This window comes from Onychostoma macrolepis, chromosome 16, assembly GCF_012432095.1.
Source record: "Onychostoma macrolepis isolate SWU-2019 chromosome 16, ASM1243209v1, whole genome shotgun sequence".
NCBI lineage: Eukaryota > Metazoa > Chordata > Actinopteri > Cypriniformes > Cyprinidae > Onychostoma > Onychostoma macrolepis.
In genome coordinates this window covers 4,827,794-4,855,241 of record NC_081170.1, presented here as the reverse complement: position 1 = coordinate 4,855,241, position 27,448 = coordinate 4,827,794, and the positions used below count along the sequence as shown (strand labels likewise).

Genomic DNA, 27,448 nt, shown 5'->3' with positions numbered 1-27,448 from the left:
AGAAAATACTACTCACTTAGCCAGTTAATGAAGCAACAGGCTTGTGTGATAAGACAACATTTCCCATCATTCTCTGTGGCAGTATGAGAATGATGAAATGCATAAAGTATCGATTACACACTTAATGCACATCCTTTGCTCTTCATTCTGTTGCATTAGCACTTAAAAAGCTTCCAGTCTGACAGAAAGAAAAATGAAATTGCCCAAAGCACCCATTTTTATTCTGACTAAAATAACGCAAATCACATCATAATTACGACTTTCGAAGAAAGAACTTCCCAGGCAGACTTAAACGAAGGATCTATCTATCTATCTATCTATCTATCTAGATAGATAGATGATATAGATAGATAAAATAGAAGTTTGTTTGTTTTTTCTTTTTTTTTCATATCAGTTAAAGTTTTATATTATATATATATATATTTTTTTCACGGGCTTGGTTTTAGTTAACTATAATAACCCTGGTTTCCATCAGCTTGAATTTCAATCTCTTCTTCATGCAATGTTATTCCTTGTTCAGAAAACTTGGAAGCACTTTTATTGTAATTGTTTTTTAGAGCTTGACAGTATAACGCACCCTCAACTTTCACTGCATGAATAGCAGAAAAAAAAAAATGCTCAGACGTTTTGTGAAAAATCACATTTTTTTCCAGAGAAGATTAAAAAACAACATTTAGGCTTCGAAGCACATAAATAATGACAGAGAAGCGTCTAGCAGCACTCACATATACAGATAGGGATGTTAGCAGACCACTGATTGTTATTCTGACAGGAAATCATTCGTTCGCCAATGAGCTCGAATCCGAACTGGCATTCAAAGCGCAGCACGTCTCCGTTGGAGAAGCCCCCGCCCTCTCGGAGTCCATACAGAGGGATGCCGGGATCCCCGCAACTTTCCTTGTCAATTTCTGTAGGTAGGCGAGAGAGACGAGAGGAGGGAGAAAAACAGCAGTAAAGCTTTTGAGCCAGCGAGTGATTTATGTGGGCACTCTAAGAAGCTAAGGCAGAGAACAGACTCACCTTTATAGTTGATCTTAAAGCCAATAGAGCCCACACTTTCATCAGACTGCAAATGCAGCCACATTTGATGGGTCATACTGACGATGAGGTCAGGGACGAAACTGCCCGTTAACCTGTCCATGCAGAGTGAACAAAAGAAAATAAGAGTCTGTGAGCTCAGCATACTGAACACTACTGTGGCAGTGCCATGCTATAATAAAGCTGTCAGATGCTAATACTAAGGTATTCTGATATGTGCTACAGTACTGAATGATTACTATATTTATATAGTACTCAATGGTATGGGGTCGGCACCAAAAAACCCCCACCAAAACTGCATTTCTTTGAACAAAAATACAGCAAAAACGGTAATACTATGAAATATTATTACAATTTTAAAGAACTGTTTTCTATAATTCTCAGCATCATTAATCCAGCCTTCAGTGTCACATGAAATTATTCAAATATGCTGATTTGCTGCTAAACAAATCTTTATTAGTAGTAAATTATCAATGTTGAAAACAGTTAATCTGCTTAATATTTTTGTTTTTATTTAGAAAGTTCAAAAGAACAGCATTTATTTGAAGTATTTTGTAACAATGTCAAAATCTCTGTTACTATTCATCAATGTAGTGCATCTACTGATTTTTGATATTTATTTAAAAAAACAGTATTACCATATACATATTCCAAAAACAACAACAAACAAAGCTTACAAAAAAGTACTAGACAAGTATCAAAATATACTAGTACAGAGTATCATGTTTTTTGGACACGGTTTATCATTTTGATATCATTTTACCATGGTAGCATACACTGTAAAAAAAAAGAAAAAGAAAAAAGAAAAGTTGAGCCAACTTAAAATTTTAAGGCAACCAGCTTCAGCAGATTTTTGAGTTTGCTCAGTTTATACAACAAAAATTTGAGAATCTCCCACAAAAATAAGTTGAAATCTGCTGAAGCTGGTTGCCTTAAAATTTTAAGTTGGCCATGTAGTACTTATATTCAATTACATTTCGTGTTTCAAAAAACATCATGGTAGCATCTAAAACCATAGTATTACCATGATCCATTTTTAAATCATAGTATTAATCATAGTCAGGAATATAGTCTGTTTTGGTTAAGTTTTTCTGTTTACCCTCTTCCCGCCTGCCTAATTTCCTATTTAGCTTCCTCATCTGTTAATTAGTCCCACACACCTGTTTCTGTTCTCCCTGATTACACTCTCCCTGTGTATTTACGCTCAGGGTTTTCTTAGTTCCGTTGTCTGGTCTGTATAATGTGTATGACTGTTATATTCTCTCGGACTATTAAATTATTTTCTAACGCTATTCCATGTCTAAAAAAAAAGTATAGTATTACCATGATACGGGTCTAAAAACACCATATTTGAATGGTACATGCTAATACGTGTGTTACAGATTGTGTAAATAAAGCATAATAAAAGTACTAAGCTAATTTGACCAGCACAAACTTGAAGAAAGGCATTAATTGAGCTTTACAGTATGTATTAGTGTTCTGGCAGCGAGAGCCTTTTGTCCTTGAGGAACGCTCTGTGAGCGCTCAATGGATCGCAGCTGGAACAAAGCCAGCCAAATGCACCAGAAAGCAGCACAGACCATCACCAAAGTGTGTCTACCCAAGATTCCCGGAGACATACGGCTGACGGCAAGAAGAGGTGGACGGAAAAACATGTTTGTGAGGGAGAAAAATACAGCCGGAGGATTTGTGCCTGTGCAGTTTTTATGGTTTTGTGGCTTTCATGCTGTTGAAACGGATAACTGCTGCAAAGCTGAACAAAATGCAAGATAAAAGAAGAAAAAAAAAATAGCCGCTGGAGTCTATTAAAGTTGGATATCTTAAAGGGGGGGAAATCAGCATTTTCCTTGTACTATCAAAAAGAAGAGAAATCAAATGTAGTATGCAGATATACACCCGGAAATGAGTGGCATGCCACAACTTGTCTAACTTCAGCACTTCATTTTCTGTCTGAAACAAAATTATTTTATTCACAAATTGCATGTGTGAATTGCCTGCTATGAATTTTATTTATGTATTTTAATAATGCCTGTGCATGGTAAACGGTTAGTAAAACTAAATTGTGACTTGTTGGTGCAAGAAAACTTTATGGGAAAAAATAAAAATGTGAGAAAAGAGACATTATGCTGCTATAAAATATTCTAGCTGGAAGCTAATGGTCAATGTTAATTATTCAAGATTACAAAAATCATTGACTTGCCTTCCGGCTAAAATATCCTTAAAAGCAGAAATATTTACTCGAGAAACCAAATTGCATAAGATATTAAGACCTTGAATTAAGTTTATTTTTCTTACCTCATTGGCAAACAGTTCTTGTTTAAAGCATGAACTTAATACAATTAAATGAAGTTTACAATCAGTTTACTAATGGGAAAGCAAGGTCTTAATTTCTTATATCTTAATAGCCTTTGCATATCTTAATCATATTTGGTTTCTCAGGTAAATTTATCTTGATGTTCAAGTGATTTTTATCTGGAAAACAAGATACTGATTGAGATAGATGTTTTTGCCATACAATATAGAAAACACTCCTGACACACAACTTCAGAATGACACTAAATCTGATACTTGTGTGAATTGATTTGTTATACAGTGAGGAAAATAAGTATTTGAACACCCTGCTATTTTGCAAGTTCTCCCACTTAGAAATCATGGAGGGGTCTGAAATTGTCATCGTAGGTGCATGTCCACTGTGAGAGACATAATCTAAAAAAAATCCAGAAATCACAATGTATGATTTTTTAACTATTTATTTGTATGATACAGCTGCAAATAAGTATTTGAACACCTGAGAAAATCAATGTTAATATTTGGTACAGTAGCCTTTGTTTGCAATTACAGAGGTCAAACGTTTCCTGTAGTTTTCACCAGGTTTGCACACACTGCAGGAGGGATTTTGGCCCACTCCTCCACACAGATCTTCTCTAGATCAGTCAGGTTTCTGGCCTGTCGCTGAGAAACACGGAGTTTGAGCTCCCTCCAAAGATTCTCTATTGGGTTTAGGTCTGGAGACTGGCTAGGCCACGCCAGAACCTTGATATGCTTCTTACAGAGCCACTCCTTGGTTATCCTGGCTGTGTGCTTGGTCATTGTCATGTTGGAAGACCCAGCCTCGACCCATCTTCAATGCTCTAACTGAGGGAAGGAGGTTGTTCCCCAAAATCTCGCAATACATGGCCCCGGTCATCCTCTCCTTAATACAGTGCAGTCGCCCTGTCCCATGTGCAGAAAAACACCCCAAAGCATGATGCTACCACCCCATGCTTCACAGTAGGGATGGTGTTCTTGGGATGGTACTCATCATTCTTCTTCCTCCAAACACGTTTAGTGGAATTATGACCAAAAGTTCTATTTTGGTCTCATCTGACCACATGACTTTCTCCCATGACTCCTCTGGATCATCCAAATGGTCATTGGCAAACTTAAGTCGGGCCTGGACATGTGCTGGTTTAAGCAGGGGAACCTTCCGTGCCATGCATGATTTCAAACCATGACGTCTTAGTGTATTACCAACAGTAACCTTGGAAACGGTGGTCCCAGCTCTTTTCAGGTCATTGACCAGCTCCTCCCGTGTAGTTCTGGGCTGATTTCTCACCTTTCTTAGGATCATTGAGACCCCACGAGGTGAGATCTTGCATGGAGCCCCAGTCCGAGGGAGATTGACAGTCATGTTTAGCTTCTTCCATTTTCTAATGATTGCTCCAACAGTGGACCTTTTTCACCAAGCTGCTTGGCAATTTCCCGTAGCCCTTTCCAGCCTTGTGGAGGTGTACAATTTTGTCTCTAGTGTCTTTGGACAGCTCTTTGGTCTTGGCCATGTTAGTAGTTGGATTCTTACTGATTGTATGGGGTGGACAGGTGTCTTTATGCAGCTAACGACCTCAAACAGGTGCATCTAATTTAGGATAATAAATGGAGTGGAGGTGGACATTTTAAAGGCAGACTAACAGGTCTTTGAGGGTCAGAATTCTAGCTGATAGACAGGTGTTCAAATACTTATTTGCAGCTGTATCATACAAATAAATAGTTAAAAATCATACATTGTGATTTCTGGATTTTTTTTAGATTATGTCTCTCACAGTGGACATGCACCTACGATGACAATTTCAGACCCCTCCATGATTTCTAAGTGGGAGAACTTGCAAAATAGCAGGGTGTTCAAATACTTATTTTCCTCACTGTATATGTATGTGCATGGTAAACAGTTAGTAAAACTAATTGTGACTTGTTGGTCTAAGAAAAAGTGAAATGAAAAAGATAGTATTGCCTCTTTAAAATATTCTAGATGAAAGTCAACGGTCAACGCTACTTATTCAAGACTACAAAAATAATTTTGACATGTTTTCCAGTGAAAATATCCAAACTTGAGAAATCAAATTGCATAAAATATTATGACCTTCAATTCAGTTTATTTTTCTTTATCTATTGGCAAAATATTATTCCAAGCATGAATTTAATTCAATTTAGCGAGGTTTATAAACAATTTGCTGATGAGGAAGGAAAAATATACTGAGTTCAGTGTCATAATTTCTTGCATTTAAATAGCCTTCACATATCTTAAGCATATTTTGTATCTCAAGTAATTTATTTTGATTTACAGATGCTTCTGGTGTCTTTGCAGTGCAATACAGAAAACAGCACAACTCTGAATCTTACACTTGTATGATTGTTTTCGAGTCGCCAACCTCTCCACCATCTCCGACAGTCAACGTATCGTATCCCAGCTCCAAGTCGAACTCTTCGAAATTGATTTGAATAACCTGCGACGGGAATAAAATCACTGAATTAGCGTTAGAAGTCTTTGTAATGGAACGCCACTCGAATCAATGAAGCACCTTGACCGGAGGGATTTCTCCATATGCTCTCTGTTACGGAGAATGAGTAGTGTGCATTTCACACCGTCTTAATTAAGTTTCTCAGTACTAGAGCGCTTCAGACATCATCAAATATAAATGATACACACTATTCTCAATAAATATGATATTCATGAGCTCACCGGGGCCAGCACTTGGCTGCAGCATATGTCGCCTGTATATTTCAGTTCATTTGCTCGTACCCTCTGCGGCCCCATTGAACCACGGCGCTATAACCGAAAAATTTCAGCGGGGGCAATGCATCAATTATCCAACAAATCATTTGCACAGTCCAATGAATGTTGAGGGTAAAACAAATTTCCGGGAGTGCTTTCAATCAGCGGCTCAAGCTCGCAAGTAAACATTGGAGAGATGTGCTCCGCTTGTTCCGTGTTATTTCAAACGCTCACTTGTACATTAACAACGTCCTGTTTGCATAATCACCCCCCGGTGTGCATTTGGAGACACCGGGGAGCTGCCGCTACTCACATTTAGCTAGACACCATGAATACCGGCCTTCTGGCACGTTTATGGCACACTGAGGAAACGAAGCATGCACTTAAGGTATATGGGTGCTTCTTCAACGGCTGCCACTTCTGTGTCTCGTGGGTTGATTTTTATTAACGCTAACAGATTTCAACTAGGCTTGTCTTTGGTAAATAAAGGTCACATTAAAGTCATAGAAAGTTTTCACCAAGCCTTCTTGATGTTTTTCAAATGCTTCTCTTTTATGTCGTCCCAGAACCAGACTTTTAAATATTAAAATATGAAAAATAAATTACAAAATATGAAAAAAACATGAATTTATAAATATTTCATAAAACTTTGATCTAGACAAAGAATTAAAAAACAAATCATTACACTTTAAAGATTATGGGTCTGCAAGGCTGAATTTATTTGATCATTTACTTGATCAAAAACAGCAAACTTGTGAAATACTATTGCAATTTAAAATGACCCTTTTCTATTTGAATATATTTTAAAATATAATTTAAAAATGTAATTATGTGATGATCAAGGCTGCATTTATTTGATTAAAAATACAGTAAAATTGTACAGTAATATTCTAAAATATTTTTACAGTTTAAAAGAACTGCTTTTCATTTGAATATATTGTAAAATGTCATTTATTCCTGTTAATTTTCAGCTGCAGTCTTCAGTCTCACATGATCCTTCAGAAATCATTTTAATATGTTGATTTGCTGCTCAAGAAACATTTCTTATATTATCAATGTTGAAAATGTTCAATGTTTTTGTGGAAGCCGTGATACATTTTTAGTATTCTTTGATAAATATAAAGTTCAAAAGATCAGCATTTATTTGAAATAGAATATTTTAGTAACACTATGAAATGTTTTGTTCAATTTAATGCACCTTTGCTGACTAAAATTAATTTCTTTTAAAAACTGAACCCTAAACGTTTGAACGTTAGTAAACATGTTTCATAACATTTGAAAGACTTCAAGCCATTGCAACATGCACTGTATTGCATGAAAATAATATAAAACTTTTTCAATAAACATTTTCAAACTATTATATAATATTAAGAATAATATGTAATAGCATTTATGATATATAAAGTGCTATGAAATTAGCCATACAAAGGAGGCATTTTATTACAGAAAAGTAATTTACATCACAGAATGTACTCAAAACCCATAAATTGAGATGCGATGGAAATGGCATTTTTGTGTAAAGGTTCATATATATATATTTTTTAATGATAGAATTCTCTTATAAGGTGATGTTTAAGCACCCACAACCTTGTTGAAGAAACATCCATATGCACGCACACAGCTTACAGGCGGTCCACATGTGTGAAAAAATGTCTTACAGCACTTACAATGATATTATTAGTGGTTTGCTAATGAACACTATCAGGCAACCATAAGAAAGTCCTGCTTTGTCCCTTTAAGTTCATATATTAACTTCATTTATTGTGTTAACGCAATAATAATGCCAATGAGCTGCCCATGGGTCTCTAATAATGGGTCTGCGGAAAACGCAATAAAATTTGAACTTTGCAATTCCGTCGGGCGAAGATAAATGAGGTAATAATGTTATGTGTGTTAGGGCTCATTTGCATTTCTCACCAGAGGAAAGCTCAGATTTAGAAGCAATTGAGGACACGAATCAGCTATTTGCTGGTTGTTAATGTTCTGGCATAAAATGGGTACAAAAAAATGGAAAACCTACACCTGAAATGTGCCTTTTGTGGCAAGAGCTCATGGAAAGAGAAACTGTTGACTCACAAAACCTACTGTTGATTGCATATCTTTCATTTATATAACAGTTAGGAATCTTTTTAGCGTTTTTAAACCAGAATTGCATTATTTGAGGTGCTGTAGGGGAAAGATGATGTTTTCTAATTTGTCTTGCACAATGGGGCACAAGAGTCAGGAGAGCAATGTGAGGTATTGATACCTCATCAGGAACCGCTCGAAGAAAATAAAGCCCTCTCGAAAACAAGAACATTACACCACTGTAAAAATATTTTAAAAAATGTATCATGGTTTTTAAAAAAAGCCAAAATACCTTATTTAACAAAATACCCATTTACTACACATATTGTTAATATTGTAAATAAATAATATTGAAAAAGAAGACAAAATGGTATAAGCATGGTGGAATTATTTGTTTTATAATAAAAACATTAATAATATGCCATTTTTAGATACAGATTTGCTCATAAAAAAGACTTTGCTTTGTTTTAAGAAAATAAAATACAAATTACAACATTAAATCTGAAAATATTTGCTAAATTTATACTACATAATTTACATATTTATTTATTCATTCATTCATTTGTTGCTAAATTAACCTCTGTGTCAATGAGGTTCATTTAAGCAAGTAAAAGAGAAATGGCAGGTTTTGACGGTGCAAAACCGAAGATAAGCATCTAAATATATATATATTAAAATAAAGAAATTACATGACAGTAAATACATTTTTTTTTTAAAAACAAACAAACCATGGTTTTAAATACCAAAAACCCATACTTACTTGAGCTATTGTTAGTATTGTAAATTTTGCTAAATTAATTACATTTATTTTTTTAATTAACATTTTTGCAAAATCATAAAAATAAAATTCCATGACTTTAAAACCATAAAAAACCTGACCACTGTTTTAAATGCCAAAACACCTTATTTACTACAGCTATTGTTGGTATTGTAAAACATTTGATAGAATCATGTTGAAATAATCTGTTTTATAATAAAGGATTCATTATATACTGGATGTCATTTTTAGGTATAAAATACTGACATTTTCATTAAAAAAAATCATATGATTTGATGATTTTATTTTTGATAAATTAATATTACATTATATTTAAATAAATATTTTTACTAAATTAATATGTAGTACAAATATTCATATTTAAGCAAATAAAATAGAAATGGCAGGTTTCAACAGTGCAACGGTTTTAAGAAAAGCATCTTAAAAACAGGTAAACGTAACCATACTAAAAAGAGAAACATTAAATCATTGTAAAAAACTGACCATGGTTTTAAATAAATAAAACTACTGTTATTATTGTAAAACAATAAAAATGATAGAACCATACTGGAACTACTTTTTATTAAATATGTCATTTTAAGATATAAGATATTGACATGCTCATAAAAAGTGTTGGGTTGAGTCAGATATGGAGCGATGTGTGTGTGCAGGTTATTGTTTTACCTTATTGGGGTTACTGGCGGTGATAATCCAAACACACTGCGAGTTACTCTCATACTGGATGGGGAAATTTGGTGATGTAAACGTTCCTGAAGGGCCGAAGAGGTTCATTCCACATGTTTTTGCTGCAAAACAGAGAAATACAGAGAAGTAATCATTTATAATGTATTAGAGAAGACTAACATACACACACACACACACACAAAGATTTTGTGGACAGAAGTCTGCACTAGTAAACTTTAAATGAATAGACTCTTAAAAAAAATGTAAATGTTTTTAGCATTTATTCACCCTCATGCCAAATAAATAAAAAGTAATAATAAAAAAGATTAGGCAGAATGCTATAATAAAAGTAATTTAAAGGGTTCATGAACGGAGAAACCAAAATCCCCTTGATATTTTGACATACAGTATAAGAGGTCATGGTAATACAAAAACATCATGTACACTGTAAAAAATGACCGTGATTTTAACGGTAAAAAAACGGTGAAAATGCTATAGTAAAATCCTGTTAAATGGTTAACGGTAAGTTCCCCTAATATATACGATGAAAAACTGTAATAGACATTTCAGACAATTTTACGGTAAAATACAGTTTTTGGAAGTGAAAAAGAATGTAAAATTTACAGGGAAAAAACATAAATTGACATTCCTAGAATTCCCTGCGCTGCATTTCAAATTTGATGTTTTTTCTTTGAAATAACTATGTTTCTTCTTAGTTTTTTCTTATCAGTTATGTTTAATGAGTCTCACCGTAATGGTATTTAGTGTTTGTGTGAATGACATTGTGCACCTTCTATATATATTAGTATTGGCCTTCTCAGCTTGTGGAAAAGCTGCTTGTGGTGAGCTTTGGTTCATCGTGTGACTTTCTCATCACCACCTGATTTTGATGGTTATCAGTGTAGGTACAAAACAGATTTCAGAACTTCAATAGGTTGGTATATTAACATTACATCAGTTAAAGAAATACGGTTTTTGATTGTAAATTTAAGTTAAATCCGTAAACCCCAAAACGTTGCTGCCATATTTTTACGTTAAAATTCTGGCAACCACAGCTGCCGTTTTTTTTACCGTAAATTTGATGGGATTTCTTTTACAGTGTACGTTTCAGAACTTAGACTTTCTCATTAGTCTAAAGGCAGCTAATATTGAAGGTAGTCTGCCAAAACAACAGCTTATGGAATGTACGACTCTATGATGTAATAGTGTGGCTAAACATCGCCTCCACAGAAGAACATCAACGCCTGCTTCTACATCACTGCCTGTTTAGCCCTGCCCACCAATTCACGCACATAGTCTAAATAACAAGAGCAGTAAAAGCAATGAAGAAACCAAACGATAAAGATTGCTTTAAAGACAACAAGATGCTGTGCAGTGCCAAGTTGTGGAAAACAGTGTTTGCATTTCCTTCCTTCTGATCCCAACGTTAGGAAAGAGTGGATGAACTTTATTTTGAACGAAGATCCAGACCGCGTCAGTAAGAACTTGTTCCTTTGTTCACTTAATTTTACCACGGATTCGTTTACAAACAAGGCACAATTCAATGCGGTTTTCAGAAAAATTTAAACTAAAAGACGATGCTGTGCCGACTATATTGGATCCGACAGTAATGTCGCAACACACAAGTATGAGTAACTGTTTTCGTGGTCACTATTGCTTTGTCTCTACTTACAGATCGTTTGATATGTATTGAGGTATTTATGTGTTTTTAACCTAAATATACGCTGTCAAACATACACAACTGTTAGCCAATCATAGCAGTGGGCGTTTACTTCTGAGTCTACAATCCACCACGTCTATTCAAACATAGCACCCCAATGATGGGGTCAAAAACAAGACAGAAAATAGCTTATTTTTACTTATGTAAAAATCTTGATAACATTATAAGTGGACCTCAGAGAACAGTACAAAATAAAAAAGAACAAAAAAGCACAAGGTTTGGACATCATTGGTTCACATGAGTCGTGTTTCACTTAGCTGTAAATAACTATCCACTTTTGTTGTATGAAAATAGGGTTTTTGTTAGTGCTGGGCGGTATACCGGTTCATACCGAATACCGGTGTTTATTTTTCTTATGATATGAATTTTTAAAATACCGCAATACCGGTGTTATTTAAATAACGTTCGGAACGCGACACACTGTTTGAGAGGGGTCTCTTTTCACTATTGCATTGTGGCAAGAACACAGCTGTATGTGTTACTAAGCGTGTTCTGAAGCTGTAGAACTAGTAGAACGTGATGACACAGAAGAACTCATCCACAATATCCACCGCGCGCCGCCACCAGCTCCCGCGTCTCACACACACGAGCGTGACTTTAGCACTATATTTAGCAACTTTCAGACCCTTTTAGCGGCTTTTTTTCCATAGAATATACAAACTGACAAACCTAGCGAATGTTTTGGATAAACCTTAGCTATGGTTCAGTTGGAAGATGTCGCCAGTGCTGCCCCGAGCGCGAGATCTGACTCCCAGCGCAACGTCGCGTCTCTCTGAGTCTGTTCTGTGCAGCGAGCGGCAGAGAAGCACCGCATTCATTTGGCCGTACCGCGACTGTTTGGAATTATAAATATGAGCATAGTTCGTCTGTTAATATTATGCACTTTTTTTTTTAGTTTACTCAGACGCAGGCAGTGCGCTGCATGAGACAAAAAAGTAATATAGCCAAAACCACCGCATAGCCTCTCTTTAGTATAACGTTAGATGCATGTTGATTTTATCAGACGATGTCGCGATTATAAATGAGAATGACTCCTGGTTAACATGTATTAATGGGTCGTGTTTAGTCACTATTTAGTGTGGAATTTTTCTACAATATTCGCTCATCATGACAGTAAAATAGGGCATTCTAAGTCAATCTACTGCAGTTTTTCCTCTCTCAATCAGTAGAAAATGTGGTTAACACCCGATCATGCATGAAAAAATAAATACTGTCATATTTTAAACCGGTATAATTTTGAAAAATACCGTGATATACATTTTTGGTCATACCGCCCAGCACTAGTTTTGTAGAAGGAAATAATACAGTTTTTGGAAGTGAAAAGAATGTAAAATTTACAGGAAAAACATAAATTGACATTCCTAGAATTCCCTGCGCTGCATTTCAAATTTGATGTTTTTCTTTGAAATAACTATGTTTCTTCTTAGTTTTTCTTATCAGTTATGTTTAATGAGTCTCACCGTGATGGTATTTAGTGTTTGTGTGAATGACATTGTGCACCTTCTATATATATTAGTATTGGCCTTCTCAGCTTGTGGAAAAGCTGCTTGTGGTGAGCTTTGGTTCATCGTGTGACTTTCTCATCACCACCTGATTTTGATGGTTATCAGTGTAGGTACAAAACAGATTTCAGAACTTCAATAGGTTGGTATATTAACATTACATCAGTTAAAGAAATACGGTTTTTGATTGTAAATTTAAGTTAAATCCGTAAACCCCAAAATGTTGCTGCCATATTTTTACGTTAAAATTCTGGCAACCACAGCTGCCGTTTTTTTACCGTAAATTTGATGGGATTTCTTTTACAGTGTACGTTTCAGAACTCAAAACTTTCTCATTAGTCTAAAGGCAGCTAATATTGAAGGTAGTCTGCCAAAACAACAGCTTATGGAATGTACGACTCTATGATGTAATAGTGTGGCTAAACATCACCTCCACAGAAGAACATCAACGCCTGCTTCTACATCACTGCCTGTTTAGCCCTGCCCACCAATTCACGCACATAGTCTAAATAACAAGAGCAGTAAAAGCAACGAAGAAACCAAACGATAAAGATTGCTTTAAAGACAACAAGATGCTGTGCAGTGCCAAGTTGTGGAAAACAGTGTTTGCATTTCCTTCCTTCTGATCCCAACGTTAGGAAAGAGTGGATGAACTTTATTTTGAACGAAGATCCAGACCGCGTCAGTAAGAACTTGTTCCTTTGTTCACTTAATTTTACCACGGATTCGTTTACAAACAAGGCACAATTCAATGCGGTTTTCAGAAAAATTTAAACTAAAAGACGATGCTGTGCCGACTATATTGGATCCGACAGTAATGTCGCAACACACAAGTATGAGTAACTGTTTTCGTGGTCACTATTGCTTTGTCTCTACTTACAGATCGTTTGATATGTATTGAGGTATTTATGTGTTTTTAACCTAAATATACGCTGTCAAACATACACAACTGTTAGCCAATCATAGCAGTGGGCGTTTACTTCTGAGTCTACAATCCACCACGTCTATTCAAACATAGCACCCCAATGATGGGGGTCAAAAACAAGACAGAAAATAGCTTATTTTTACTTATGTAAAAATCTTGATAACATTATAAGTGGACCTCAGAGAACAGTACAAAATAAAAAAGAACAAAAAAGCACAAGGTTTGGACATCATTGGTTCACATGAGTCATGTTTCACTTAGCTGTAAATAACTATCCACTTTTGTTGTATGAAAAATGGGTTTTTGTAGAAGGAAATAATACAGTTTTGGAACAACAGGAGGTCAATTTTCATATTTTTGTGAAATATTATTTTAAAACTCAGCTGTAATCAGTACCAAGAATCAATGGTATTGAATTGTGGGATTCTGAGACATCAGTAGATCAGATGTCTGGTCTAATCCTGCTCAGAGCAGGGTTTATTGAAGGCAATAGTCTAACCTTTACAGACAGGTCTATGGTCACTCCAGGCCGCGAACACCTCGGCGACCCTCTGACACGTGATGCTCTTGGATCCCTGAAGCACGTGGTCCCCGTCGCAGGTGAAATGAACCGTTGCACTGATGCTGCCATGTTGAAGAGAGAACAAATACGAAAGCCAGAGAATCAATGAAGGAATTCTCCTCGAGCGCCTCCCACGCGTGCCGACAGATTGATCAGCGCTGCGTGTCACGGCCTCATGTCAGAGCAAATGTCAGGTAGGAATATAATCAGGGATTTCATTGCAACTGAAACATCTAGGCATAGCCACTCTTCAGGAAATGTTCCCATTACTTTTTGTTTCCATCGCTAATTTTGTCCCCACTTTGTAAACATACGTACGTACGCACGTATGTAAACCAAGTGATTTATTCCTTTTTAATGTTTTGTTGAATTGTCATTGTGACTGTCATCAGAATGTCACAGTGTCAGTAATACTTTACAATAAGATTACATATAACATCATGAGTATTTATGCTGAACTAACATTAAATAAATAAAATAAAATGTTGAATTAATTTAGCTAAGTATTAAAAAAAAAAAAATTTAAGCAAACAAAATACATATATGCATACATGTTAATAAAATATATAAATGTTTTGCTAATATAATGCAACTGATATATTTAACTTAGAAAAAATAATATTTGAAATTAATTAATATTAGATTTTTAAAATATTTATACATATATAATTATATAATATAATTAATATTTGAGAAAATAAAACATTCAAATTGTTTTTGTTTTTTGCTAATTCAATAAAATGTGTATACTTAAATTCATAGTCAGAGAAAATAGAAAATAAATGTGTCAGTTTAACTGAAATAATATTCAATTAATATTTAGCTGAAATAATATTCAAGCAAAGCAAAATATAAATTTTTAACCAAATAAAGAAAATATAACACTGAATGTGTAATGTTAAAGCAAATTAAATGGAAAATAAAATATTATTTCTATCATCAGAATATAATTTTTGCTGATTTATTATAAATGATTTGCAATTAAAAATTAATTAATTAAAAGTTAACATCAATTAATATTTAATATTAAATTAAAGTGAAATATTAATATCTAAGCAAATAAAATAGACTATAACATTGAACATGTAACGAGAACATGTCAAAACAAACTCAGTGTTAATTGTCGTTTCATTAATTTTGGATACTTTACTGTTTAATATTTCAGTTTCAATTTGTAAATGCATAAAGAATCTATTAAATATTTCTGTTCATAAGCTATCAAAACAGTAAAAGATCATATTAAACTATACGTGCATGGCCTAACTAATTCATGAGCTATACCATCAAAACTGCACGACTTCACAACTGCCCCATCAATTTCTTCAAACAAAACTGCATCCATGTGTCCGGTGTGGACAGCCTGTCTACCTGTAATCGGTGCCAATGCGTTTGCCGTTCTCCGGTTCCCCGGGGTCCGGGCAGAAGTTGGAGACCTGCTTGACCATCCCTTCATTCACTGTGGGAGAAGAAACAGCATATGGAGACATAAGCCAACACAAAACCATCAGCATTCATCACCTGTGAACACAGCCTTGGTTATCAGACATCGCGTTTCATCCTCAATCAAAAGAGAAGTTGGCGTAATATCTCGTCCATAAATAGGTGTTAGCTTGCGATAATTACCGCAGGAGGCAACGTTATGTGGATAATTTAAGGGAAGCGTTTAGAAAGGGGTGTTTGGCAGCAGACCGGGGTCCTGAATAAGACTCGATAATTCACTCGTAACTCATATTTCCGAATGCGTGATGCAGACACTGTGAAATAGAGGCTCATAAAAATTCTATCCAGTTGTAATTAAGTGTTTGGAGTGCTACATTGTCGAGGGTGAAATGAATCATTCGGCATTTCATTATGACGCCAGTGCACGTGAAGCCATAAAAAAAAGGACTTGTTCACTTTCGCTGCATGCACAAATCATTTCCATAGATAGCGATCGGGCATTGTGTGGCTCGGGGCTGTATCCAGGTTAGGCTGGTGGTTTGGATGGCCAGTAATTAAACTCAGTTGGAGTGAAATCCAACCACCTGTGTGCCCTCTGAAGCCACTCGCTTCACAGATTTGACATTCTCTTCTGAGGAGCTTCTGTGGGTGAGGGACCTGTAAGTCAAGCTAAGCTCAATTAATCAAAATGCAGATTTCTGTTTCGTTGGATGCTCTAATTTCCTTTGATCCATTTGCTAAATGGCAAGCAAGAGGATTACAAATATGTGGCATTGTTCGTGCTTTATGAATCATGGGCTTTGAAGGTGTAGATGCGAAATCACCGGCGGAATAACATCTACAGAATATTAAACAATTAACGGGGATGCACATCTGAAAGAAATTAAGCAGCGAAGAGCTTTTTATGACATTAGAGCAACAGTATTAACAGCCATAATTACGCATGACATGCAGCAGCATCGGAGAGCAGATCTTAAAGCTGCTTGGTTTCTACTTGAAGAAGCTTTCCTGTAGCTCAAATAGTAGAGTATGGCGCTAGCAACGCCAAGATCATGGGTTTGATTCCCAGGGAAAGCAAGACCTGATCAAATGTAAAAAAAAAAAAAAACTGTAACTTGAATGCAATGTAAGTCGCTTTGGATAAAAGCGTCAGCTAAATGCATAAATGTAAATGAAATGTAAATGTAAGAAGCCTACATAATGAGTTACACAGCAGAAAATTGTTAAAAAGCTACATTTTGGGGGGTTTTGGCACTAGAACCATGGCATTCCATGAGAAAGCCAAATAAACATTGGTTGTTTACGGTAGCCAAATATATTCTCACAAAAAATGTTGTAATTCGCCACATTAACAGGGTTAATTCACCCAAATATGAAAATATTGTCATCGTTTGCTAGTAAATAGCTAAAAACAGTTGCTGGTAGACATTGACTTCATAGTATAGGGAGAAAATACTATAGAAGTCAATGGTTTGGTTACCAACATTCTTCAAAACATCATCTTTTCTGCTCAACATAAGAAAGAAATATAATATAGTTTTGGAACAACTTGAGGGTGAGTAAATAATGACAGAATTTCCATTTTTGGGTGAACTAACAAAATCAGTTTGACATACATGTGTTCATCAAATCTGGTTTTAGATTCTCATACTGTATAAAACAAGATTTTGGTCATACTAACCATTACTAGAATTGTTCATCGAAGTACCATATAAGCATCTGATATAAGAAGTAACATTATGAGCGTGCGATATACCGGTAGACATGATAAACTGGACTATTATCTATATCGCAGTTATGCTCATATGACATTTCCATGCTGCGCCAACACAAAAGCTGTTTTTAAGCACTATGGTTTAAAAAACAAGTTAAAAGTTTAACTGTTCAAGCAAAATAAGCAGTGAAAATTTAGCTGTGTGCGCTTAAACTGTCTCAAACATGTGCACAGATAAAGCCACTTTCAATATTATAATACAGAGCATGAGGACTGATCTGAGTTCTTTTGGCATCTTATTGGGCTCGAATGGTCAAACACACACTTCTGTGCCAAAATGCCCGTATTTGCAAGTATCCTCAAAAACACAGTCGCTTATGTCTTAAGTGAAAGTAAACATTTGAGAAAGAAAACGCATGCGTGTCTGTATAGTAGATTAGTGCATTCGGCCTTAAAGTGACAGCAGCTTAAACCTGGTGCTGTCTGTGTCAGTAATGTTCATTTAACAACAAATGAGAGAAAATCTCTCGCTGCTATCGACTGAATCACTTTTGTAACTTTTATAGCAATAAATCTTAATTTAATTTACACAGTGAGAACTATGCAGTGTTTTTAGTAATTCTTGTTTCTAGTGCTTGAAGTTTTTCCACATAGGTCTGTCTCATTTGTATCTTTGTTCTATTAGGGTTTTTAGTCCTACAGTTGTTTGTTCTTATTTTATCATTGACTGTTTTAAGCTTGAGAGGTTTTTTATGCTGGTATTAGTTTTTGTGATACTAAGAGTATTACGCAATTTCATAATACATCAAAACTTTAATTAAAGCAAAAATATCTAGTATATAGTGATATATATTGTTATTGTGAAATAAAATGACTCATATCATGACATACGATCTTATCACCCACCCTTACATAATAGCACTGTTAATTTGTAAAAATGCATTCAGAAAAACACTTTTCAAGAGACTGTGTGTATTTAATTTTACAAAGAGAAAGAAACACACTTACTTATTGAAAATTTACTTGTGTTGTCTTTTCCAGGTAATAATTTCACTCCCCTTGATTTAAAATCTCCCGATCGTTTCACTGCTCAGCAAAAGAAAACAAACAAAATTAGGCACATTTTCATTCTGTGTAGGTGAGATTTAAAAAGCCTGCTGCAAAATTATGTGAGCAACAGTTTATCTAATAAAGTCACTTAATTAAAAAACAAATTAACAAAATGGTTCCTTTGAGCCACGTACTGTGTGTGAAAATATAATTCTCTTATTTTTAAATATAATTCTCTTCCATTTTTTGCTCCTATTCTAGTTCTGGAATTCATCTCTTAGGTTTGCTTCCAATCAAATTAATTGGAAATAACTTGTGGATCATGCTTTGATTCAACTTTTGACAGGTCATCTTCCGTTCCTCATTGTCAGTTATCAAGTAATTTATTGTAATTATCAGCTGATTAAGATTAACAAGGTGATTAAAGATTTTTCGGATATTGCAGTCTGCATGTAATTACTTAGAGCAACAGGGTGAATCCCATAATAGAGGTCTGGGTCATACTATGGCCCAAAATCAAAAGAACAAAAATAAAATTAAGAATTCTAGTGCAGTTTAAGTAGGTGGAAATATTATTTAGAGAGAATACATTATCAAAACAAAAGTCCAGAACAGAAACATAAGAAATATTACCAGAAACATACAAATATTTCAAAGAAAATATTTCAAAGGTACCTTGATATTGAGCACTGAATCCTTTATGCCGATGACTGTTGTCTGTGACGAAATGAAGTCGCAGCCAGTTCTTGTTGCTGACTATAGGCACAGGAATATTAATTCCTGATAACCTGTGAAGAAGATGCAGAAACATCAAACAATTTACTTTCAACTATCTTTTTATATCAAATCAGTTCTCTTGCAACACCCCTGTGCAACTCTTTACAATCAGTACAGCTCCTACTGGAACTGCAATGACAAAAAGGTTTGCTAAGCTTGTGCTTTAATAACATAAAGTATCGTATCAATAATATGACACAAATTGCATCATACGCTATGATTCAATTTAAAAACAGTATTAACAAAGTGTCACTTTCAGGCATATAAATTATATTGAGCACTTTTATTCATTCTGCTCACCAGAATCTTAAGTTGCCTTCAAGGAAAATGATAAATGGCTCAAATTTCAATATGTACCTAAACATTTCTCATCAAATTTACACAAAATCAAATGATCTGAGCTGCTATCCGCATTCATTCTGTAGCGCTTCACTCTTACGGGAAGTCAACGATTCTATTTCTACTAAGTAAATTCAAGAGAAAAATTGGAGATTAAGTGCAAAACATAACTGACAAGAAGACTGCTGAGCTATGAAATGTTTTTTTTTTTTTTTTTTCTGGGCAAAATAACACTGACGGCTGCTAAACCCACGCTGAGAGGAAGTGATTTGAACATAAATAAATAAACAAACAAATAGAACATAAATAAATAAATAAATACAATATTTTGTAAGTGCTGCCCTCTTATGCAACACCTCTCTAAATGGGTACTGCAGTAAGCAGGTTTCTCCTACACATTCAAAAGCATCTCTGGATACAAAAGTTGACTTGAATTCCCTCAAGTATTGATTTACTCTCAGTACAATATACTAACAAAACTAGAGATGAGATAAATAATTCAATAAATGATTTATATATAACTATTTATTTTTATTTAATATAAATCCTTTATCAAATATTTTTTTGCATGTCATTAGTAATGGCAAGGTCATGGATTCCCAGGGACAGCATTAACTGATAAACTTTATACTTTGAATGCAATGTAAGCCGCTTTGGATAAAAGGCCTGCCAAATGCGTAAATGTATTTTTTTATGATATTATAATAAGGTACAGTGGCCCTATCTGTAGCAGGCTAAATGGAGGAAGTATTGGAAGCTTCACATGCCATAAAAGGGACCTTTATAAATTACTGTGCTGTTTGCTGAGATGCAAATAACGTAAAAACAGCCATCAGCTGTTTGCCGCTAACATTAGAGCTATTGTTTCTTCCCATCTGCAAATATCTCAAGGACTCGAACATAACTTTAAACTTCATAACAGTCAATCGGCTGTGACAGTGAAAGTCTATAGTAAAACAGGGCAAAAGTATTTCAAGGCTAAACCATTTCAGCCGTCACAGACTTTCCAGAACGACTGCAATGAACTCTAACCCACTCGGCCTCGCTGTCTGTCAATCATAGCCGGCGCTGCAATTATTCAAGTGAGATCCGACAGTAGAATCGCTTTTTGAAGAAAAACACAGTTCATGCTTGAGTCTCAAACACTTGTCAGTTTTGTAATGTTGAAAAGGGCAAATGAGAGATTTTTTGTACATTTGTAAAACGTCAAGACATCAACCCATGTTAAAGCCTGGATCCAACCCACAAATGCCAGATTGACTTTGAGTTCCCTACACACCGGTAAAACATTTTGAGACCCACTTCAATTTTGGCACCAGCAACATTAACCAATGACCCCACGTCATCTGTTGGTTTCACAAACACAACACTAAAACTCACTGCCATGATGGTAGGGAGTTGTAGCTTGTTGCTTTTACATTATGTTGCTATGTGGTTGCTAAAGTGTTCTGGACGGTTGTTAGGTGGTTAATTACTAACCCTTCTTTAAAAGCCTACCCCCAAAATCAGCATTATTACACTGTGTAACAAATTGTTATTTATATATTAATAATTATTGTTTTGTTTAGCTTTTATTTTGAATGTTTCTTTATGAATTCTGATATGCTGAATCGCATTACTTTTTGTGTATCATTAACAGCACTCATGAAAACTTAAATCATTCCAAAACACCAACAAGGTAAAGTTACATGCAGCAGTAGTCCACGTCTCTCTCGCCTCCCCTGAGCTCATTGAGTTTTAACAGATCCCCTATAGTGTGCCGTGAGTTTGGAGGGGGGTAATTGAGAATGAATGGTGGAAATTCACAATGCCTCCATTGCAATATGAATGGACATGAATGGTTATGATCAACTGTGATTGGTACATGTGATATATCCCACCTTGTGTTTGTGCACATTCTGCGTTCGCGAATCGGTCTGAATGAACAATACAATGGCGTCAATGTAAACAACTCACACATTGATAAAACCACTTTGTTACGTCAAAATAATACTTGAAATGGCATGAAAACATGATCAGTGGATTTTTTTAGTGAGTAATCAGCAGTGACCATTAAAAAGAATAGCTGAAAATACTTTCACAAATAAAGTCTATTTTTAAAATTGTTACTGCCTTGAGTTATTATTTTGGAATAAATGAATAATCAGGAATGTTACAGAAACTTCTAGAATGTTCCGATCCTTGCAAAAGCAAAAACGCACAAAATCAGTATAAAAAAATTATCTGTACGAAACCAATGTTTCATAATTAATGATAGACATACTAAAATTCACCAGACCTTAATATTTACCAAAATATTGATGCTCAATGAAAATAAATAGTAAAATAATAAACACCACAGATTTGCAGAAGAACCAAAAGTGAAATAAACTTTTTACATTGTGTTTTCATTAACAAAATACTAAGATGAAAACTTAACGAAAATATTTTCAATAACCATCATAAAATAAATATTTATTTAGTGTTTTTATGTTCAGTCTGTCTATCTGTATTCCTATCGTTCTTTATACAGTATCTATCTTTATATTTATCTAGCAATGTATCTATCTGTCATTCACTCTATCTATCATTTGTTCTATCTATTGTTCTTTCTTTCTTTCTTGCCTTTATTCTATTTTCATTATTTCTATCGCTCTCTCATTTCATTGTCTGGCTGCAATCAGACTCCATTCAGTAATAGTGAAGAAGGAGTGAGTCATATCTAGTGACCAGTATATCTGAGAGTCTTGGTGGTGGGCTCTTTTGACCACTAAATAATCACCCAAATACCCTAGCAACCACACAGATGATGCCATTGATGCTTTCTCAACCACCCACAACAACTTAAGCCTAGTCACACTAGACTTTGAGCATGTGAAATCGTTTCGCATGCTGCAACAATCGTGATATGACGTCACGCTGTGCAGCGTCTTTTCAAAACACAAAACAAATTATAATACATCTAAAATGTAAAAACATACAATGTACTTCACTTTTCTGCAGCGCTGCAGTTTTAAATTTATGTTCTTTTAATTCAGATAGGAGGTATATTGATTTGCAGTTGGTCACACGGTGTCATGTGATGCAAATTCGCAGGTCAGAGTTCACCAAGCTTGAACTTTGCTATGCAGCGAAATGCGAAATATCTTTGCACGGGCTTGCTTTTCCGGTCTAACACATTCGCATACGTATGAATGGAAGTCAAAGGAACGAAAAGTCTAGTGTGACCACGGCTTTAGCATTGAACACGTACAAATCCAGTTTGTTAGTCTCACTATATCTTCACCTCTTTATTCTCTCTCTTCAGGCAGGCAGAAGTAGTAAGAGAGAGGAGGTGTATCCATTTCCTACATTCCATTGGTGTTTTGATTTATTTGTGTCTTTTCAATTACTATCTATTTTTGTGCTAGTGTTTGTGCAGCGGGTCAGCAGACAATAGGACAGATGCAGTTAATGCTGTAGTCAGAGCTGGACCTGTAGTCAAACGCGCTCACGCTTTATTAATACAGAAACGCACATTATGTTCTCCATAATAATAATGTTATCTGGCCTTTGCCGGTGGTTACACTGTTATTGGTCCTAATTCTCAGGCGCTTGTACAACTCACCTTTAGGGCAGAAATTTTGCAATATACATCTGTTATTTCAGACCACACAAGCCAAATAGCTTATCTCAGGGAGTACAGGCTCTGAAGCACCCGTCCCAATATGCATTCAGCATTGTTGGCAGTGCAAAGTCAAGCATATATCAGTCACACTTAGAGTTAGGGATTTAAACAAACTCCTACCCATAAATATATTACACTTTGGCATATAACTTGTCCTGTACTGTTTGTGCTACGGACATGAATTACACATCAATGTGTGCTAGTACTCAGACAGACAGACAGATAGATAGGACAGATAGAACAACAGAACAATAGATAGAACGATAGAGACACAGAACAATAGATAGAATGATAGAATGACAGAAAGACAGACAGATAGATAGGACAGATGGATGGACAGGCAGACAGAACAACAGAAAGAGACAGACAGAACAACAGATTGAACAACAGAACAATAGATAGAATGACAGACAGATAGAACGATAGAATGACAGACAGACAGACAGACAGACAGACAGACAGATAGACAGATAGACAGATAGAGATAGATAGATAGATAGATAGATAGATAGATAGATAGATAGATAGATAGATAGATAGATAGATAGATAGATAGATAGATAGATAGATAGATAGAGGGTGCGATTTGTAAGGGGGGATGGGGGGATTTCCCCCCTTCTGGTCAATGTATCCCTGTCTCTGCTGAATTATATTTATCCCCAGTGGGTATAAAAAAAAAAATCCTCCAGGTGGTACTACTCCACCAACCACCAACAGAGCATATAGAATCCCAAAAATAAAATTATTTTTTAAAACACTAGCAAGTAAAATACTGCAACATGACATTGCAAAGAACAATGAAATCAGAAATGGACTTTAACTGTCAGCGCTCCTCCCGCTTAATAGAGAGCGTCTGGGTTTCATGATCCTGGTTCACGCGCATCAATCCATAGGCTACAGCGCTTTACAGAAAGTCAGTGCGCGCTATTTCATAGTGACAATATGACAAAGAGCAAGCAACAGCACGCACATCGATCTCAAATGGGTGCTCGACTAAAAAACAAGTAGAAGCATATTAGAAATGCAAAGTCGGCAACACCAAAGCTCCAAAAGTATCAAAAAATGTATTTAAAAAAATTTAAATAGTTTTTTAAATACATTTTTTGATAGTAACAATTTGACACAATGTTTTTGCTCAAAACTCACTCTACTGTGACTAATGCAGATATTGTAAATAAAGTGACGCATAAATGTACAACCCGAATTCCAGAAATGTTGGGACGTTTTTTAAATGTGAATAAAATGAAAACTAAAAGAATTTCAAATCACATGAGCCAATATTTGATTCACAATAGAACATAGATAACATAAATGTTTTTTTTTATTAAATGAAATTTTACAATTTTATGCACAAAATGAGCTCATTTCAAATTTGATGCCTGCTACAGGTCTCAAAATAGTTGGGACGGGGCATGTTTACCATAGTGTAGCATCTCCTCTTCTTTTCAAAGCAGTTTGAAAACATCTGGGCATCGAGGTTATGAGTTTCTGGAGTTTTGGTGTTGGAATTTGGTCCCATTCTTGCCTGATATAGGTTTCCAGCTGCTGAAGAGTTTGCGCCAAAAGTGACAAATGTTCTCTATAGGTGAAAGATCTGGACTGCAGGCAGGCCAATTCAGCACCCAGACTCTTCTACTACAAAGCCATGCTGTTGTAATAGCTGCAGTATGTGGTTTTTCATTGTCCTGCTGAAATACACGTCGTCTGGAGGGGAGCATGTGTTTTTCTAAAACCTTTATATACCTTTCAGGATTCATAGTGCCTTCCTAAACATGAAAGCTGCCCATACCGTATGCACTTATGCACCCCCATACCATCAGAGATGCTGGCTTTTGAACTGAATGTTGATAATACGCTGGAAGGTCTCCCTCCTCTTTAGCCCAGAGGACACAGCATCCATGATTTCCAACAAGAATGTCAAATTTGGACTCGTCTGACCATAGAACACTTTTCCACTTTAAAACAGTCCATTTTAAATGAGCCTTGGCCCATAGGACACGACGGCGCTTCTGGACCATGTTCACATATGGCTTCCTTTTTGCATGATAGAACTTTAGTTGGCATCTGCAGATGGCACGGAGGATTGTGTTTACCGACAGTGGTTTCTGGAAGTATTCCTGGGCCCATTTAGTAATGTCAATGACAGAATCATGCCGATGAGTGACGCAGTGTCGTCTGAGGACCCGAAGACCACGGGCATCCAAAAAAGATCTTTGGCCTTGTCCCTTACGCACAGGTTTCTCCAGTTTCTCTGAATCTTTTGATGATGCTATGCACTGTAGATGATGAGATTTGCAAAGCCTTTGCAATTTGACGTTGAGGAACGTTGTTTTTAAAGTATTCCACAATCTTTTTATGCACTCTTTCACAGATTGGAGAGCCTCTGCCCATCTTTACTTCTGAGAGACTTTGCCTCTCTAAGACATCCCTTTTATAGCTAATCATGTTACAGACCTGATGTCAATTAACTTAATTAGTTGCTAGATGTTCTCCCAGCTGAATGTTTTAAAAATGTCTTGTTTTTTCAGACCTGTAGCAGGCATCAAATTTGAAATGAGCTCATCTAGTGGACAAAAGTGTAAAATTTATCCGTTTAAAAATTTATGTTCTCTATGTTCTATTGTGAATAAAATATTGGCTCATGTGATTTGAAAGTCTTTTAGTTTTCATTTTATTCAAATTTAAAAAACGTCCCAACATTTCCAGAATTCTGGATGTATTATGAGACAGTTCGTAGAAGTTTTCAGTCACCGTAATGTGGGAATTATGATCACACAATATTGACTGATGGATCAACAGAGAATAGTCTTTCTGCGAATCATTAAGAAATTATGGTTCAATTCTATTTAAAGAAATATGAGGTAAACGTGTGAATACATAGGGCAGTCGTGGCCTAATGGTTACAGAGTCGGACTCGTAATACAAAGGCTGCGAGTTTGAGTCTCAGGCAGGCAGGAATTGTAGGTGGGGGGAGTGAAGAGTGAATGCACAGCGCTCTCTCCACCCTCAATATTCCACGACTGAGGTCCATAAAAACTGACACCATCCAAAGTGTGTGTACTTTGAATGTCACGTCGCTTAATGTGCTCACTTTTGAAGTAAAGTTTGTATGTTGTGTAGCTAAGCACTGATCAAAAATATGGAAGCAAACGCGATTGAATATGTACAGTGTCTCAAAATATCATTAACTCCCGATTGTTTTTGCATTCCTGGCAGAAATTAGTACTATTACTGTAACTGTAACCAAGTATTTATCATAAATAGTAATAAAATATTGAAGCTTTCTAAGCTCAAGGTCAAATCAGAATATGTATTGTATGGTTTTGTAACAGCTGTCAGAAATGATCTATTTATCTATTGCCATGATTCGTGATATATTTGGGGGGTGGTGTTCACAAATCACACCCCAGATAGATAGATAGATAGATAGATAGATAGATAGATAGATAGACAGACAGACAGATCTCAAATAGCAAAACTTTCATCTCTATTGGTGGTAAAGAACAACTATACAGCTTGTTTTTACAGCCTCTGTTTTTCAGAAATAACTGATTTTGGACATATTTCTGATCTGAGCGACGATAAAATGATTAAACTATCGCAAAAGAACCATTGCAAAATAATGATGAGAGTCCATGCAGCTGTCTGCTTTTAACCTTCTCCCAGCATGCAACACAATCTGTGTGAGTGTGTGGGGTTTATTTATTTATTTCCAGGCAGTGTGGCGCAGGGAAGTGGGACAAATCTTGTATGCAGCGTGCAGCCGCAGTCATGGTGAGCGTGTAAAACCTCTGAGGAGCGAACGGATACAAAAGACTTCATTTGGTCGTGTCTCTCCAAGCGGCCTGTGTGGGAAAAAGAGGAAAACCACTCACTTTAAATGATGCATAACCCTAACAAGAACATGCCATTTGTCTTCATCTAAGAATAAAAGATTTTCATCACCACGATACGAAGAAACGGAGACACATCTGGTTCATATTCCCAAAATATGCTGTGTTGAGTGTTGACCTTGTGGTTTGAGTGACGTCTGATCTGAGCTAAGAATCTGACGCGGCACGAGTACAAACACAATACTGACCCAGTTATGCTTGCAAAACGTGGCCACAGGTGTCTCATTTAAGTCCTGAAGCATGTTCCATCTAAGACAAAAAGAAATGTAATATACTTTTCCGAACACAGAACGCTCTTTTGGCAA

General features: G+C 35.7%; 1 protein-coding gene across 2 annotated transcripts in view; it reads right to left on the bottom strand.

Moving 5' to 3' along the window:
- The window catches only part of csmd3a (CUB and Sushi multiple domains 3a), a 288,864-nt gene that overhangs the window by 181,403 nt on the left and 80,013 nt on the right, over positions 1–27,448 (bottom strand). For both annotated transcript variants that reach the window (XM_058747031.1, XM_058747032.1), the window contains exons 6-13: positions 19,164–19,276; positions 18,447–18,524; positions 15,653–15,740; positions 14,222–14,346; positions 9,576–9,697; positions 5,695–5,798; positions 1,021–1,133; positions 726–908 (exon numbers count right to left, since the gene is read on the bottom strand). In XM_058747031.1, the coding sequence (XP_058603014.1) occupies positions 726–908; positions 1,021–1,133; positions 5,695–5,798; positions 9,576–9,697; positions 14,222–14,346; positions 15,653–15,740; positions 18,447–18,524; positions 19,164–19,276 (926 nt within the window). The remainder of the gene's footprint in view (positions 1–725; positions 909–1,020; positions 1,134–5,694; positions 5,799–9,575; positions 9,698–14,221; positions 14,347–15,652; positions 15,741–18,446; positions 18,525–19,163; positions 19,277–27,448) is intronic.